General features: G+C 41.8%; 1 protein-coding gene across 3 annotated transcripts in view; it reads left to right on the forward strand.

Annotated features, from left to right (window-relative positions):
* Nucleotides 1–17,708, forward strand: part of LOC126184636 (annexin B9-like) — a 106,539-nt gene that overhangs the window by 13,089 nt on the left and 75,742 nt on the right. For all 3 annotated transcript variants that reach the window (XM_049927111.1, XM_049927110.1, XM_049927109.1), the window contains exon 3: nucleotides 11,149–11,325. In XM_049927111.1, coding sequence (XP_049783068.1) covers nucleotides 11,149–11,325 — 177 coding nt within the window. The remainder of the gene's footprint in view (nucleotides 1–11,148; nucleotides 11,326–17,708) is intronic.

Genomic DNA, 17,708 nt, shown 5'->3' on the forward strand with positions numbered 1-17,708 from the left:
AGTTCCTTGTTGTTTCTTGGTCTGACGAAGGTCACGACTTCTCCACGGTCAACCCTTTCATTATTCAGAAAGGTGTCGACGCAATTGCAGGTCCTGTAAAGTCTTGTTCCAGATTACGGAATGGCACCCTGTTGTTAGAAACAGTCAGTGCCCTCCAGGCACAAAAATTGCTGCGTACTTCTCTGCTCCACACTTTCCCTGTCCGGGTGGACCCGCACCGTACCTTAAATTCCTCGCGTGGAGTCGTTTATACACGCTCCCTCGATGGATTGTCTGACGTAGAAATTCAGCACTACCTGTCTGACCAGGGTGTAACGGCTGTTCATAGTTTTATGAAAAGGGTTGACACGAACATCATTCCAACGCGCACTGTCTTCTTGACATTTGACAAAGTTCAACTCCCATCGAAAATCAAAGCAGGTTATGAGATAATTTCCGTTCGCCCTTATGTCCCAAACCCTACGCGTTGCTATCGGTGTCAGCGGTTCAATCACACCAGCCAGTCCTGTTCCAATCCGGCCAAATGTGTTACGTGTGGCAAGGATGCCCATGAGGGTGCTTGTCCACCTCCATCCCCTCGCTGCATCAACTGTATGGGTGACCACGCTGCTTCCTCTCGAGATTGCCCCTTTTTTAAGGACGAAAAGCTCATCCAGGAAATAAGAGTGAAGGAAAAGGTGTCGACCTTTGCTGCTCGAAAATTATTTGCCAGTCGCCAGCCCACCGTGCCTCAGACAGGAAAATACAGCACTGTCCTTGCTTCTCCTCGGCCAACAAAGGAGGCGGCCACGCAGACTTGCGACCTCACCTTTAGTGCCACGGTCGTCAGATCGGCCAGCACAAAGATCGCCTGTTCAACCTCACCACTTTCGCCTGCCCACTCTATGGCTCACCCTTCATCGGGTTCTGCTAAATCTTGAGCCCTAAAGTCAGACACCAAGCCTTCCAAAAAAGAGCATACTTGTGAAGAGTTTTTACGTACCGCAACTTCCCAACCATTGGTTCCTCCTTCATCTAAACATCATATTTCCAAGAAGGCTACAAAGAAACGCAGTTCCTCCCCTTCTCCGCCAAGGCGTGTCCCATCTACAGCACCACCTGACGGAAATCGCCCTCGGCCGTCTTCTGTGTCGCCGAGGCGCACTGCTGGTGGCCGGTCAACCGGCCGATCGCTGGTGGCAGGAGCTGCTCCTGACCAACCTATGGATCAGGATCTTCTGCCTTCGGCTGAATGCCATTCCATGCTGTCGGTCGCTAGCTCCGAGCAGTCTTTGAGTTGACAGCAACTTTGGTCACATTCCTCCATTTTCTGTTCACCCCATGTCCATTATCCACTGGAATATCCGCGGCATTCGAGCCAATAGGGATGAATTGTCGATCCTCTTACGATCCTACTCGCCGGTCATCTTCTGTCTTAAGGAAACAAAGCTGCGTCCCCATGACCGCTTTGTTCTCCCTCATTTTCAGTCCGTCAGATATGATCTCCCCTCTGTTGAAGGCACTCCAGCCCGTGGAGGACTCATGATTTTTCTCCATGATACTCTCTATTATCACCCAATCCCCTTAAACACTTCCTTCCAAGCTGTCGCCGTCCGTCTTTCCCTTTCAGGATACGCATTCTCTCTTTGTACTGTATACATTCCATCGTCCACACCAATGGCACGAGCTGATCTCCTTCATCTTCTTGGTCAGCTTCCACCCCCCTATTTGCTGGTTGGGGACTTCAATGCCCACCACCCACTTTGGGGATCTCCACATCCTTGTCCACATGGCTCACTGTTGCTAGACGTCTTCCACCAAGCGGATCTAGTTTGCCTCAACACTGGGGTCCCCACATTTTTGTCTGCCTCCACGACAAATTTATCTCATTTGGTCCTTGCGGTCGGTACTATTCCGCTAGCTCGGCGCTTCGAATGGTTCGCCCTTGATGATACACACTCGAGTGACCACTTTCCATGTGTCCTTAGACTGCAGCCTCAACTGCCATATATGCGCCCGCGACGCTGGAAGTTTGCCCAAGCCGATTGGACACTTTTTTCGTCTCTCGCGACATTCGATGACCGTCGCTTTCCCAGCGTCGACGATGAGGTCACACACATTACCGACGTTATCCTTACAGCTGCGGAACGTTCAATACCACGCACCTCCGAATTGCCCCGGCGCCCCCCGGTTCCGTGGTGGAACGAGGCATGCCGTGACGCAATACGTGAGCGGCGACGTGCTCTTCGCATTTTCCGTCACCATCCTACTTTGGCCAACTGTATCCGCTATAAGCAGCTCCGTGCGCGATGCCGTCGCGTCATCCGCGATAGCAAGAAGGCAAGCTGGAAATTCTTTATTAGCTCATTTAACACCTTCACTCCCTCCTCGGAAGTTTGGAGTCGGCTTCGACGGTTCTCAGGCGCGCCTAGTTTCTCCCCGGTCTCTGGGCTCACTGTCGCGCATGATACATTCGTGGACCCCGTCGCAATTTCTAACTCGTTGGGTCAGCACTTTGCTGAGATTTCGAGCTCTTCCAATTACCCGCCAGCGTTTCTCTCGAAGAAACGTGCAGCGGAAGTGCAACCTCTTGCTTTCTCCTCTCACAATCTTGAAAGCTATAATACTGTTTTCTCCATGCGGGAACTCCATTATGCACTCTCTTCTTCTCGCTCCTTCGCCCCAGGATCGGATGGTATCCACGTCCAAATGTTGCTGCATTTATCAACCCTTAGTCTGCATTACCTCCTTCGCCTTTATAATCGAATTTGGACCGACAGTACTTTTCCCAGACGATGGCGGGAAGCTATCGTCGTTCCTGTTCCAAAACCTGGAAAGGACAAACATCTCCCCTCTAGCTATTGCCCCATTTCTCTCACGAGTAGTGTATGTAAGGTTTTGGAGCGTATGGTGAATTACCGTCTAGCGTGGTGGCTGGAGTCCCGCAGTCTTTTAACACCTGCCCAATGCGGATTCCGAAAGCATCGTTCTGCCGTTGACCATCTTGTTGCTCTCTCCACTTATATCATGAATAATTTTCTCCGGAAACGCCAAACAGTAGCAATATTTTTTGATCTGGAGAGAGCATACGATACCTGTTGGAGGACAGGTATCCTCCGCACACTGTTCTCTTGGGGCTTTCGAGGTCGGCTGCCCCTTTTTCTTCGCGAATTTATGGCAGAACGCACATTTAGGGTGCGGGTGAACACTACTCTCTCCCGTACTTTCTCCCAAGAAAACGGGGTACCCCAGGGCTCCGTGCTGAGTGTGGTACTATTTGCCATTGCCATCAATCCAATTATGGATTGTCTCCTTCCTGATGTCTCGGGCTCCCTCTTTGTGGACGATTTTGCGATCTACTACAGCTCTCAATGGACCAGCCTTCTTGAACGGCATCTTCAAGGATGTCTCGATCGCCTCCACTCTTGGAGCATCGAAACCGGCTTCCGTTTCTCTCCCAGTAAGACCGTTTGTGTTAATTTTTGGCGACGAAAGGAGTTTCTTCCACCCTCCTTACATCTAGGACCTGTCAACCTTCCATTTTTAGACGTCGCTAAATTCTTGGGTCTTATGTTTGACAGAAAACTCTGCTGGTCCTCCCACATTTCGTATCTTTCAGCTCGCTGTCTGTGATCCCTCAACACCCTCTGTGTCCTGAATGGTACCTCCTGGGGAGCGGACCGAGTGGTCCTTCTCTGCCTCTATCGCGCCTTAGTGCACTCGAAATTGGACTATGGAAGCACAGTCTACTCCTCTGCTCGGCCGTCTATTCTTCGGCGTCTCGACTCTATCCACCACCGTGGATTACGTTTAGTGTCTGGAGCTTTTTACACCAGCCCTGTGGAAAGCCTTTATGCTGAGACTGTTGAACCTCCGCTGTCCAATCGGAGAGCAGTCCTTCTGAGTCGTTATGCCAGCCATCTGTCTTCCATGCCTGCTAATCCAGCCCATGATATATTTTTCGATGCCTCCTTTGATGTAGGGTATGCAGGCCGCCCCTCCTCCCTACTACCACCGGGAGTCCGCTTCCGTCAACTGCTCCATTCTCTTTCCTTCCGCTTTCCTAAAACCTTCTTGACAACTTGGGGTACAGCACCGCCTTGGCTCCGTCCCCGGATCTACCTGCTCCGTGACCTCTGTCGATTTCCCAAGGATGGTACCCCTTCACTTGTTTATCGTCGGGCATTTGCTGCTCTATGTGCACAAATGACGGAAGCCACATTTATTTACACCGATGGCTCGAAAACATAGTTTGGTGTAGGGAGTGCCTATGTTGTTGGCAACACCCCAAATCACTTTCGGCTTCCCGACCAGTGTTCGGTCTATACTGCGGAGCTTTATGCTGTTCTCCAGGCTGTCCACTACATCCGCCGCCATCAGCGGATACAGTACGTTATCTGCTCAGATTCTCTCAGCTCTCTCCTCAGTCTCCAAGCTCTTTACCCTGTGCACCCTCTGGTCCACCGGATTCAAGACTGTCTGTGCTTGCTCCACCTGGGGGGCGTCTCGGTGGCGTTCCTCTGGCTCCCGGGACACGTTGGTATCTGCGGGAATGAGGCGGCCGATATTGCAGCCAAGGCTGCAGTCTCTCTTCTTCGGCCAGCAATTCAGTCGATTCCCGTCGCCGATCTCCGGAGCGTTTTATGTCGTCGTGTTGTTCATTTATAGCGCGCGCACTGGTCGACACTTCCCCAAAATAAATTGCGGGACGTAAAAACTCTTCCTTGTGCTTGGACTTCTTCCTCCCGAACGCGTCGTCGGGAGGAGGTAATTTTAACTAGACTCCGGATAGGGCACTGTCTTTTGAGCCATCGACATCTTTTAAGCGGCGATCCTCCCCCACTCTGTCTCCACTGCTCTTAGTTGTGGACGGTAAGACACCTTTTAATTGAGTGCCCCTATTTTACTCCGTTACGCGCCCGTTTACAGCTGTCGCCTGATATATCATCAATTTTAGCAGATGACACGCGATTGGCCGATCGCATTCTAGAGTTCATTCGTGCCAGTGAAATTACGTCAGTCATTTGAAGTTTTTTTTTTTTTTTGGGATACCCAACCCCTTTCTGTAGTGGATTTTTAAGCCTTCCTTCTGCTTTTAGTTTCTCCAATTTTATGACTTTCGTTTCCACTGCTGCTGGTTTCTATTTTAGGTTTTTTACTGTTTCTTAAGTCCCGGACCGGGCGCTAATGACCTTAGCAGTTTTGCGCCCTAAAACCACAAAAAAAAAAAAACAAATCTTCATCGATCTGTGAAATTAAAGTTTTCAAGCATATCCTGATACGCAATATCAATGTCAGTTTTCTCCATGAAGAAAGGGCCATGCACTTTCAATGTGTTAAAGGGCACAAAACACATTAAGTTTGAGACTGTCACAAATGTGTTCCAGAGTGAGAAATTTACGCAGAACAATTGTTGCAGAGTTTTTTTTTTTTTTTTTTTTTTTTTTCGTGAAACCAAAAAACACAGCAAGCATGTTATGCACCCATGTAAGCAGCCGTTCTAACTGAGCACTGCACTGGTGCTCGTGGGGGAGGAATGGGCTACTGATGCAGTATGTGAATAAAATTTGACCTTGTTTGTACAAAATGACACATCTACCAATTCTAAAAGTTATCTCAGTAAATTTCTTTATCATTCCAAAGTTGTAAAGTCTTTTTTGACTCACCTTGTAGACCTGCTCATAGCTCTGAAGGTATGCATTTTAGACCCCATGTTTACTTGGCTGCTACTGGGTCATCCTCAGCCATTGACCTCTCTTTCTGCTCTCCAGCCCTTGCATATTCAGCACAGTGGGAAGCAACTGAAGACCTTCATTTTGGTGACCAGTCCCCACTGTGGATCCACCTACTGGATGAAGGATTGCTTGCTTGCACAGAAGCCACCGAAATGGATGATCAGCAGAGCTAACTGGGTGCTGTTCAGTCAGTTGACTGTGTTTGAATACCATGATAGCTTACAGGAATGGGCAGACCACATCATGCAAGTGATCCATCATGCTGCTGACTTATCCATCCATAAGTCTGCAGGTCATCTTGGGGAAGTGACCTGTACCTTGGTAGACAGAGATGAGTGTTGTTCAGCAATCCAGGACAGGTGTGGTTTTAATGTTGCCGTAAAGCAGACAACTTCACTTCCTTTTAAAGGCATGAGAGTCAGGGCTTTATGCATAATTAAGGAGAGCAAGAAGAGGTCATGGCAAGTGTTCCTGCACTCCATTAATCATTCCATTTGTTCCACAAAAGTATGAGAGGTCATGAGGATGATTCCTGGAAAACATGGTTGTGTAACAATAGCTGCATTGCTGAAATAGGTGTGTCTCCAGACAGTGCCCAGAAATGTCACTCGATGCTCAATTTGCAAAGCTACTGCCAGTGTAAGCCAGAATCCGGCATTTTGTCACTACTCTGCAAATGTAGAGAGGGACAAGTTGGACTTCAGGTCCAACAATTTGAAGATTTACAGCTTTACATTCTCCATGTGGAAGCTGGAATTGGTGCTGTCTGAGACTCATGGTACTGCAACCAGTTGCAACGAAATCCGGCACTGCATGCTTAGACATTTGCCAGTAATGTCAAAAGGAATCATCCTCAAATATTTTAATTTGATATGACAGACAGGTCACTTCCTAAACTCATGAAGAGGCAATTTTGATACCTCTCCTCAAACCAAGAAAGGGCTGCACATGTCCTATTATTTACCAGAGCATCGCCTTAATGAACTGTATAGGAAAGACCCTGGAATGAATGGTTAACAGTAATATTGGCTGGTTATTAGAGACGAGGCAACTTCTTAGCCACTCTGTGTGGATTCTGGAAATTTTGGTCCACTGTCAACAATCTGACCCAGCTAGAGGTGGCTGTTCAGTAGGCTTTCCTATGTAAACATCACTGTATTGGCATTTTCTTTGATATCAGTAAGCCATATGACACTACTTGGAGATGCAGTATTCTTGTGCAACTGCATCAATGAGGATTTCGTCACCACCTCACCATCTTCATAAGGTCTTTCCTGTATCAGTGATTTTTTTAGGACCTGAGTTGGTGACTCGCTGTCAGATTGTTTTGAGCAGGGGAATGGTGTCCCTGAGGGCAGTGTTTTAAGTGTGACCCTCTTTTCCATAGCCATAAACAGCATCATGTCTGCAGTAGAGTCATATACAGTACTCCTTATTTGTGGACAATTTTGTAGTTTTCTGTTTCTCCTCCAGTGTTGCAACAGCAAGTAATCAGTCGCAACTCTCAGTGCGGAGGTTAGAGGAATGGACTGCAAAGTTGGGTTTCCAGGTTTCTGCAGTAAGTGTGTGTGTGTGTGTGTGTGTGTGTGTGTGTGTGTGTGTGTGTGTGCGCGCGCGCGCCCTGTACGTTAATCAACGTGCAAGTGAATGTGGTTTGAGTTTTAAAGTTTTATGTACTATCCAGCATTTTTCTCATGATTTTAGGGAGATGGTTATGGTTTTGTGTGTTAACCGGATGATTTTTAAGTGGTCAGCCAGCGAATCCTCCCTGTGCCATTCTTTTAGCTCCTTTGTCATTTTACTTGGTTTTAAGCTCACGTATAGTTGCTTTTACTGAGAGAGAATGAATTCGGAAAGAAAACCTATTGGAGATGATGACCAGAAAATAATTGGCAGAAGTGATCAAAGAAGAAGTTACTTACTATTTCACTTAACAAAATAAATTTATGTGAAATGGTTAACAAAGAAGACATGAATTTAAAAAGTAAAATAACAGTTTAAAACATCAAACAAATGTATGTAAAATGCAAAATTAGAATAATAGTGAACATCTAGAAATTTTAATTAGGTATGTTGAAAACACTCAGACAGAACATTGTGTATAGCTTATTCTCCAAAAATGGTACTTTGGAAACCAGTTTTATTACAAATGAATGGATGTGACCTGAAAGGTTCTTTAATTTGTGATGTAACAAAAGTTTTCATTTTTCAAAATTGATTAATGGGGTGGAGCATTTTGCAAAATTTCAAATTACTAGAAAAATTGGTTGTACAGTTTTCAAAAATGCTTATTACATTTAAACATATTTTTCATGTATCATGGTTTCGAAGAAATTTCCTCTAAATCTAATGTGTCAAATTACCTTTTGGAGTGTGTTTGACCCCTTAAAAGTGAAACTGAGCAAAATTGAAAAAATATGTATTGTATTATTTTGACCGCTCTCTACAGCCGCCAAGTTCCATAAAGATAATTTATTTACACTTGGGAAAATTCCCTTGTAAGTTGACTATATCATTTTGTTTTTTTGCTCACACCACATACTACTGTCCTACTTTGAAACAGTCATTAGTCTGCTATGTGCAGATTGCTTAACCTTCACTCAACAACTTGAAATGCCATGAAATGTTGTATGACCTCTGGCCTTTTTGACCCATCTCATTTTTGGTACAGTGTTTTGTTTTCATAGTTTCGTAAAATAATGAAGTACAGTATTTTTAAATATGGAGAGATATAGGTAAAGTCATACTGTTACAAAATAAACACTCAAACAATAAGTAAACGCCTATGTACAATTAGGCTAAGATAGGTAATACTTTCTTCAGTCTTCTGTCATTTATTCTGACTCGCACTGAAAGCACAACCATTTAGTTTTCTCATGTTGCCTACAAATGGACAAGACACAGGTCTTGCAAATATTGTGTGTTTCTGTCATTCATTTACTGATACCACCTCTTTCTGGTTCCTGGTTGGCACTGGTGTGAGGGGAGGGGGGATCAAATTGGCAGGCTCTGGAATCCCCATAACTGCTATTATTTCAGTTTATAGATTTCTGGGTAGCCCTTAGTTGGTCACCCTCAGCTTCATGAAGGACTTCGCCAATGAGAATGCCAATAATGTCAGAAAGGCTGATCGACTCTACTTGTCACAACATGTTGTTATTCAGCTGATGCAATACAAAGGTGTTTATTCCAGCAGTGTCCAGTACTCTGTAGAATTAGCACATTGACATCTTCTGGTACCTCTTTCTCTTGAATAGATGGGACACAACTTGTCAAAAACATAAAACCCACCTCGTGTGGAGTTGTAAAATTCAACATCAGGTTTTTGCATGTCTGGCTTCACAGTTCCAGTATTGTGCAGTGCAAATAGTAGACTTACACATTTTGTTTTTTGTCTTGTGGTATGAAAGTAACATCTTGTCAGGCTGATAAAGGAAACGTGAAGCTCCAAATTGCCCACCTTCAGTTGCATTGAGAGGTGGAGGAATTTCATACTTGTTTCTTCATGTGGTGTCAAACATGGTATTCTGCCATTTACAGAGCTCCTCACAAAGTTCTGTAGATGGAAAACCAGTTGTTACATGTGACATGATGGTTTGTTAGATTGAGAGGTTCTGTCTCTTGAACATTCTCGGTAGGTAATATCAATCCTTGGTGAGTTTTTGTCGCTTTTCATATGTAAGCAATACCTTCAAAAAAGAAGGTTCTTGTGGAGCAATAAAATTTTCATCTTGAATTTGTCAGGTTCTGCTGGAGTGTACATTTTGAAGCAAAATCCTTGGAAATCTATCAGTTTTTTTCCTTTCTTCTTGGGCTGATTTTGAGTTAAATCTTGTGCTGAAAAAGTTTTACTGCCCATAAAATTGGTGGTCCAAAGATATGAGAAAACATGTCTGACTCATTCAGATTTGAATTCCTTGTAATGCTGCTAAAGAATAGGTGTAGTAATGCTTTCACTTGAATAACATCTGTAGGTCCAATAGACCACTGGTCGGGCCTGTATTGGGCTTCTTTGCAATTTGTTTGTTCATTGGTGAATTGAACAGTCATGTCAACTATTGCTTGTTTGATCTACAAGGAAAACAATTTTACCTCTTCTACCAGGTTCTGAACATTTCCTTTGGCGACAGAGAAGTCTGTAACGATGATCCTGAAAGGGACTCTGATGTTTCCAGACAGCAAAAGATCACTATCAATCCAGATAGTTTCTTCATATTTGCCCAACTCGATGTTTCTGCTTTGCTCATCAGCTTCTGATGCTAAGGCTGAAGATTCTTGTCGACTAAAATGATCATCCAACATCACATCATCTTCAGGAGGAACTTCGAAGAAGTCGGCTTCATTGCTGTCATTTTGTATCATTATTTTCATCTTCACTTTCAGATACTCCTTGAGAAAAGTGTTCCTTGCCATCATCAAAATCGGCGTTGGTCAGTCTTCATGGATTTCTCCTTGAATTTCCTCATTGATCAGGAAATGAGTGGTTCACCACAGCTGAGAAAAATGTAGGAATTCTTTCTCGGAAACAAAAATCACAGATTCATTTAATTTTTTAAAAAAGAAATTGCCTATGAATGGAAACTGGTAGAACATGTCATACAATGTGGTGCCATGTTGACCCTGCGTAAGTTTTCTTTCACTATTTGCAAACAATAAAAAGTCACTTGCCTCTGACAAGGGTCCCGCCGCATCTACATCTGCGGTCAGAGTTGATGGCAAGCTACTCAAAGCTGTAAGTCATTCACAGCACCTACCACTGATATAGGCGTGGTTTTGTCGATATTGGGTTAGTTTGATCCCTCACATTGTTGAGGGACGTTTAAGTGGATTGCAGTGCTGTTTGGTTTGCATTTTGTAGGTTAGAATAGAATTACTTTAACAGTAATATCTTCAATATTTGCTGTAGCTGCTTTGACTCCTGAACAGTTATTGTTTGTAGGTTACCTTGAATTTGTAGAAGCCCTGTATATTTACACTAAAATAAGATTTGTTCATTTGAATGAAACATTATGTGTTTGCACATGTTGACATCAGGTTTGTACTAAGAAAAGCAACATAAATGATGGTATTGTGGGTTACTGCCTGATTACCAACATGAGATTTGTTAACCTATCTGAGAGTCTAAGCAAGTTATAGTGGGTATGTTTGTATGTATGTTGTGTATTTACTGAAAAATTGAGTTTCTGGGTTAATGTATATAAGAAACAATACTGTAATAACGTTTAAGTTAAATGAAATGTGGTAGGGTCTTCAACGAGCAGTCTTACTACTTTAATATTTAACTGATTTTTGTGCAGTTGCTATAAATTTTAATTGTCATATAGTGGCAGTAATTAGTTAATTTAATTAGTGTAAAATATTGAATTGCTATACATAATGCAGAGCACAATTGCTAAGTTATCTGCAATGTAAAAAAGCAGTTATGTTGTTTCAGTGTACACCAACAGTGTATCCTGCTGAACCATTTGATCCAAAGGCCGATGCAGAAATATTAAGGAAAGCAATGAAGGGATTTGGCACCGATGAGCAGGCCATAATTGATATAGTAACTAGACGGAGCATAGTACAGCGAATTGAAATAGCGGACACTTTTAAAACAATGTATGGGAAGGTAAGCAAATTTGGTGAGAGCTTCGAAAATCATGCCATTTCAAATTACTACAGGTTTTCGTGTGTGCACTTGTGTACAGTGTAGTATATAAATGTATAACTACCGTATATTGATGTTAATTTAAGTGCTTCAAAGCACTTAATAATCTTTGGACAAAAATTGATATTTATTTTCAGTAAACTGCATCAGTGATATGCACAGCCTTGCTGTTATCAAATACTGCCATTTTTGAGATGCTGCTCACTCAGATACACCACACCATTCCGAAAAAACATGGTAGCAAGGAGAAATTTTCTCAGGCTGAAAGCGAACAACTTCGCATTTTAGATCAAAAGTGCTCTTGTTTTTAAACATTACCCCCAATTTTTTTAATACAGTCAGAACAACATTTTTACAGTGAGTAGATTTGTCTTCTGAACAAATGGAAGTCTGGAGGTGGATCCTCCCAACATTTTGTACTTAAAATCCATCAGTTCTCCCCATTGGAAAAGCATCTTCATGGCTAGGTGTGTTTTCCTGAAGATAATGTAATTTTTGACTATTTTTACTGTATTCGCTACTAGGTAATCATTAAGAATAATTAATTCTACATCCCATGAAACTCTGACCATAATCTTCCTGATAAAATAAATCACCTTCACCATTTTGTATTTTTATTATTACAGGGCACCTGCTTCTGCTCACTCTGTCATTGCTGATGTACAACACTTTCTTCTTCAATGATAATGAATTAGCTATTTCATATGTCTGTAATCGTCAGTCATGATATTTTCACATGTGGTGGCAATTCTGGGATGACCTTCACGTTGGTAATCTTATAGAGAAGTATGGTGGTTTTTGTACTTCACAACCTTTTTCTTAGCTTTTGATAATCAAATACTAGACTCTGTATGAACCTTCATTGAGTTTAGATGCATTTTCATGGGTGATAAACCATCCAAAACAGACATTTTATGACACAATAAATACCAGTTTATCCATTTGAAGACAGTACACACACTGTACGAATATTATGCAGTACACGTGTGCAAAGATACCAACATAACAAAAAGCAAAATGTCACTGAAATCAACCCTATATCTAAACAATGCCAAAAAATTTTCTCCTTGCCCTCTTATGTCTGTTCATAACATTATCCACAACTCCTCCTGCTTAGAACATATTGGGCAGTACTATAGATACTAGCATGGCTCCTTAATTTGCTAATGTGTTCATGAGCCATCTTGAGGAATCCTTTTTAAACATCCACAATCTTAAACCCATTGTCTAGCTCAGATTCATGTATAGTATATTTATTACATGGACCCGGGGTCAGGAGACCCTGTCCCCATTACTTGAATCTTAGCACCATTCGACCAGCCATCTGTGATAGTGCAATGAGACACTCTGATTGTATTAAGCCAGCCAACAGTACTTCCATTTTGTCAGGTACCCTTGCATAAAAGTGTTTCACATTTTACCTGTCTGTGGAAGCTATATCTAAGGAACAAACACTCTTCTGAAATCCTGAAGATCTTAGAAGACATACTCTCTTAACCTAAATTTCCCATGGCTTATCACCCATGATCTTAATATTCTATCTACACTTGCTAACCACTTACAAGGGGCATTCACCTCATTGCAAACTATTATTGTGAGCTGGAACAACTCAATCACATCCTGTCTTGTTGGCTTAGAGTACCTTTCATCAGGGTGGGTGATGAAGTGTCCTCGACTAAATCCTTCCAGTGGCCCCATAATGGTATTCCACGATCTACCTGCCCTACCAGTGTTCTGTCTCACTCCTTCCAATCCCTTGGTACATGATCATATTTGGTAAAAACCCACAGTAAGGCCTTTTCAATATGTTCACCTAGCACATTATTCCAGTCCTCTCACCAGGACATTAAATTGCTATTGTAATTTACAGAATGGCATTAAAAAGAATTTTAAAAAATAGAGATGGTTTATAACAACACATTTCAGCAGCCTCTTTAAAATACTGCGAGGAACTCATATGCAGAGTAAACAGTGTTCCAAAGTCAAACCTTTCAACTTAGATATGAAAATCTATAGTTTTACTTACACTTTCCAGTTCTGTGGGAATCCTGTTGAAAATGGACATGCAAAGGAGTGCATATTTTTTTGTACAATGGTTAAGGAACTGTTATCCAATTGCAAATAATAATTTCTTTATAGCCTTCACTGAGAGACTGTTATAGTTCATTTTGAATGAGTCCATACTCGAACACAATTTACATGTAGGACTACATGTACATATATGGCAAAGCTCCAATTATGTGATGCCTGATTGGTAGGGCATGAAAAAACTGACACAGAAGGTAATTTCAACTGCCCTTTTGTAGGCAAGGAATATTCTTTGTAAATGCAGAATTGTCACAAATATGATACCATAGAAGATTAAAGAGTGAAGAGAATCAGAGTAAATAAGTTTTCACATTTCAGCAACAGTGAAAATTATTCTTATAGTAATGATAGCCACACTTGGTTTATGAACAAGATCCTGAATGTGATATTTCCAAGCATGGACCTAAATAGATAAAAGAAAAATAGAATTTAAAATGTTGAGTTTCACTGGTTAATTGATCATCCCATGATGATAGTTTGGCTTTAACGAGACTTTTATCTTGGAAACTGTATGCATTAAGTTTGCTGTAGTCAAATCACATTTTGTTTCCTGTAAGCTAAGAGCTGATACTACCCACTGTCCTAATATAGGAACCTGGTTGCAACCAGTGCACTGCTTTCAATAATTGTAATTGGTATCATTATTGGTCAGTTGTCTGTGAGTTTTGAATTGCATATCCAGGTGCAGACTTGACCACTCAGTTGCAGTACACGCTTCTCTGGAAAGAAAACCAACTTAATGGTTGTTTCAGAATCCTGTCTGCCTGTGCACCTCTTTGCTTCCCCACTCCACTGTGCAAGACAGTATTTTTTGCATATACTAAGAAAAACCTGTCGTTCCTTAAATGTCTGTTTCATGAGTCTCCCAGTCCCAGTCTTCAGTATTCTATTTCCCATGTACCTCTGCCACTTACTGTGACACCTGTCCTGCTCTTATCTATGTGCTGTCACAAGCTTCATACCTTTCTGTACACTGTCTGTGTTTGTAGGGCTAATGTACACGTATCCCTATCCTGTGACTTTCTCACATCTGCCCCTGTTTAACTGCTTTCTTAACTACACCTGAATCAGAATTAACAAAGTGATTAATAAGGAAGCACTGTTAAGAGTGGAAGGGGCAATGATATCAGTTCACTGGAGTGTGCGCATGGAGTATGGCTCAGGCTGCGACAGCAGTGTAGTTCCATACTGACTGTCTTCATCCACCCTCTGTTAACATGCAATATTGAGTTTGCTTTACAGGATCATAATATCATTTCACTTAAGGAACATTCCTGTGCATAAAATTACACTGCTTTTCTGTTATTTGTATAGCTCGTGGAAAGCAACAAGATATGCACTGTGTTTTACAGTAATCCGAATGATTCATGTTTATTGGTGTATTTGATATGAAATGAACGCTAAAATTTATATGAATCCTTGATGTAATTATAGTAACTAAATACATTAAAATAATATAAACTGTTAAGGTACCAACCAACCAACTTTAGTGTGCATGTAGTATAGCATACTTCTGCAGAGGGGCGTACGTTAACGTGAGATGAGATTTAGTGTTAAAGTGTGGTAGACATTACTCACTCAAGATGTGAAACCCGAACCATGTCTACAAACAATGGAGGAGACGAATTACAGCAAAGTGTCAAAACCACTTACCTTATTTACTTGAATCTAAACCGTACCTGAAAAATGACTCAAAATCAAGGAAAAAAAATTTCCCAAATCTAAGCCGCACCTGAAATTTGAGACTCGAAATTCAAGGGGACCGCACCTCCAAACTGAAAAAAAGTTGGTCCATTCTAACATGAAACACAGTTTAGGTCGAATGGATGAAGATACAGCTACAGTAGTTTGGTTCGAGTCTTAAGCTTTACCAAGTAGCCATTGTTATGTGTCAGGCGCTCCATCCTTATTTGTACGGGTACCCTTCCTTTTTCACGTGCTTCTTCTGGTTTGAATCAGATTGCTTATTTTGCTTTGATCTGATAAGTGCCGTTCTCTTTGTTATAGGTGTTTACATCACTCTAAGTTGAAACTGCATTATTTTAATGTGTCATGCATTGTTTGTCACATTCTGATAAGAAGTGTTTGCGGCATGGCTTGCTTTTGTGTGTGCTACCGCAGCTTACAATAAAAAAGAAGAGAGAAATTGTCTCATAAGCGAAACAATGGCAAGAGACTGCTATTTGTTGTTACTTACACTGCTGCTTTCTTTGATAATGATCAACAAGAACAATAATAGACTGCGTATAATAGATGATGTTCTGAACGAGAGTTTAGCAAAAATTTTTCTCCGTTTGAAAATCTTTGCAGACCTCTCTTTAGTACATTACATTCTGCACAGAAATTAGTCATCTTAGATTTAAAAATCTAGTCAGTTGCCGTGCTTCATTTCTGACTGTATCACTATTCAGCATAAGAATAATACGAATATAAACAGGACATGATATGTATATTCTTCCGCGTTTGCTGTTGTCTCACTCTAGTTTCGTTGTTTATTAGGCAAAAAGGATGTAAATGAGATAGCAGCAAACATGAAAGACTACATGGCATAATGTTTACATTCTTCTACCTTTTCTTTTAATTTATTTTCTGACACAGAGGTTTCGGTGCCAGTATTTATCTTAGTGCCTGCAAAGCATGCCTGTGTAGCGCTACATATATTCGACGGCAGAAGTTAGTTTTGGCGGCACCTACCAACATTTTTCAGAACTTCCGCTTACTTTGCACTCGATTCTAAGCCACAAGCGTTTTTTTTTGATTACAAAAACCGAGAAAAAAAAGTGTGGCTTAGATTCGAGTAAATACGGTAGTCAAGTCACTTCCTTCCTTGGCACTGTTATGTGCTACGGTCCATGGGAGAGACACTGCAACTGCCTAAGGGTATAATTATATTTTAGGTACTACTTTCTATACTCACTCCAATTTACCAGTCTTTGTGATGGAATGACTGGTTTTTATCTATGTTTCATCAAGTCACATTTGTCTTCAGATGGTACATTAACAATGTCCCTTAAAAATAGATAATGCCATACAATGGTATCTCTTCTTTTCATTACAATTTTGTGTCTGTTAGGTGTTCTGTTCCTGAAACTGAGGGCTCACTCTTAATACCAAAGTTTTCACTGCCTCTGAATAATTTCGTCTGTGAAGAGTAACACAGTTTTTTTAAATGGTCAGATGTTCTTTTCTCTCATAATATGCACATGTGGTGAGAAACAGCATCTTCTATTTTCATCAAAGTCTGTTACTCATTGTCCTATCTCACTCTTTTTACTTGGTGCCTGTAACCAAGATGAACCAGTCCCTTATTGTTCTGCACAATATTTTTTCCTTGCAAACTTTCATAGTGTGTTTAAATGCATCTACAGTTCTTTAGACTGCACTCATTAGATGGAGTAGAGTCACACTATTTTCTCTCTTCTTCTTGAAATATTCCCGCACCAAGCACACATGCCTGACCATGCGAAAAGTGAACAGGTCACTGAACATTACATTTAGCAGCCACACTATCCTGCACACTTCAGCTACAAGCTTCAGACATTGCTGTTGTAGCAAGTTTACTTTGCACCACAGTGTGTGCCCAACAAAAGTAGGTCACAACTGTTAGGTTACCAGCTGCAAGTGTTTTCTGCAACTGGCTAGTAAGTGCTACCTGCTGTAACAGAGTGATTTGACAATGCTGCACATGAAGTGCAAAGAAGTGCAAAGAAGCAAATTTGCTGGCTGTTGCTATGGTAACAGCTCCTCAAACAGCTAGATGTTTGTAATTCTGATACAGGTATACTTCCTTCTGTCCCATCCCCCCACCCCCTCTCCCATGCAATTCTGAATGTTAAGTTTGAGATATTCTTGTCAGGAACTGGGTCTGGGCTTCTCTTGAGCTCTTACTGAACCCTATCCCTTCCCGCCTGTTTAATGTTAATTTAGCGTGTTTGGCCCAAGAAATAGCTGTAGCATTGTATGTGTAAAGAAGACCACTCATCAAAAAGCAAAATCATTGTGTCATCTACAGGTGCACACAAAAAAGGACAGAAAATTGACTAGTTTCCAGAACAATCCTATCTTGAGCTGGAGTACAAATACGAGGTGCATTCAAGTTCTAAGGCCTCCGATTTTTTTTCTAATTAATTACTCACCCAAAATCGATGAAACTGGCGTTACTTCTCGATGTAATCGCCCTGCAGACGTACACATTTTTCACAACGCTGTCGCCATGATTCCAAGGCAGCGGCGAAGGCTTCTTTAGGAGTCTGTTT

This window comes from Schistocerca cancellata, chromosome 4 (assembly GCF_023864275.1).
Source record: "Schistocerca cancellata isolate TAMUIC-IGC-003103 chromosome 4, iqSchCanc2.1, whole genome shotgun sequence".
NCBI classification, from domain to species: domain Eukaryota; kingdom Metazoa; phylum Arthropoda; class Insecta; order Orthoptera; family Acrididae; genus Schistocerca; species Schistocerca cancellata.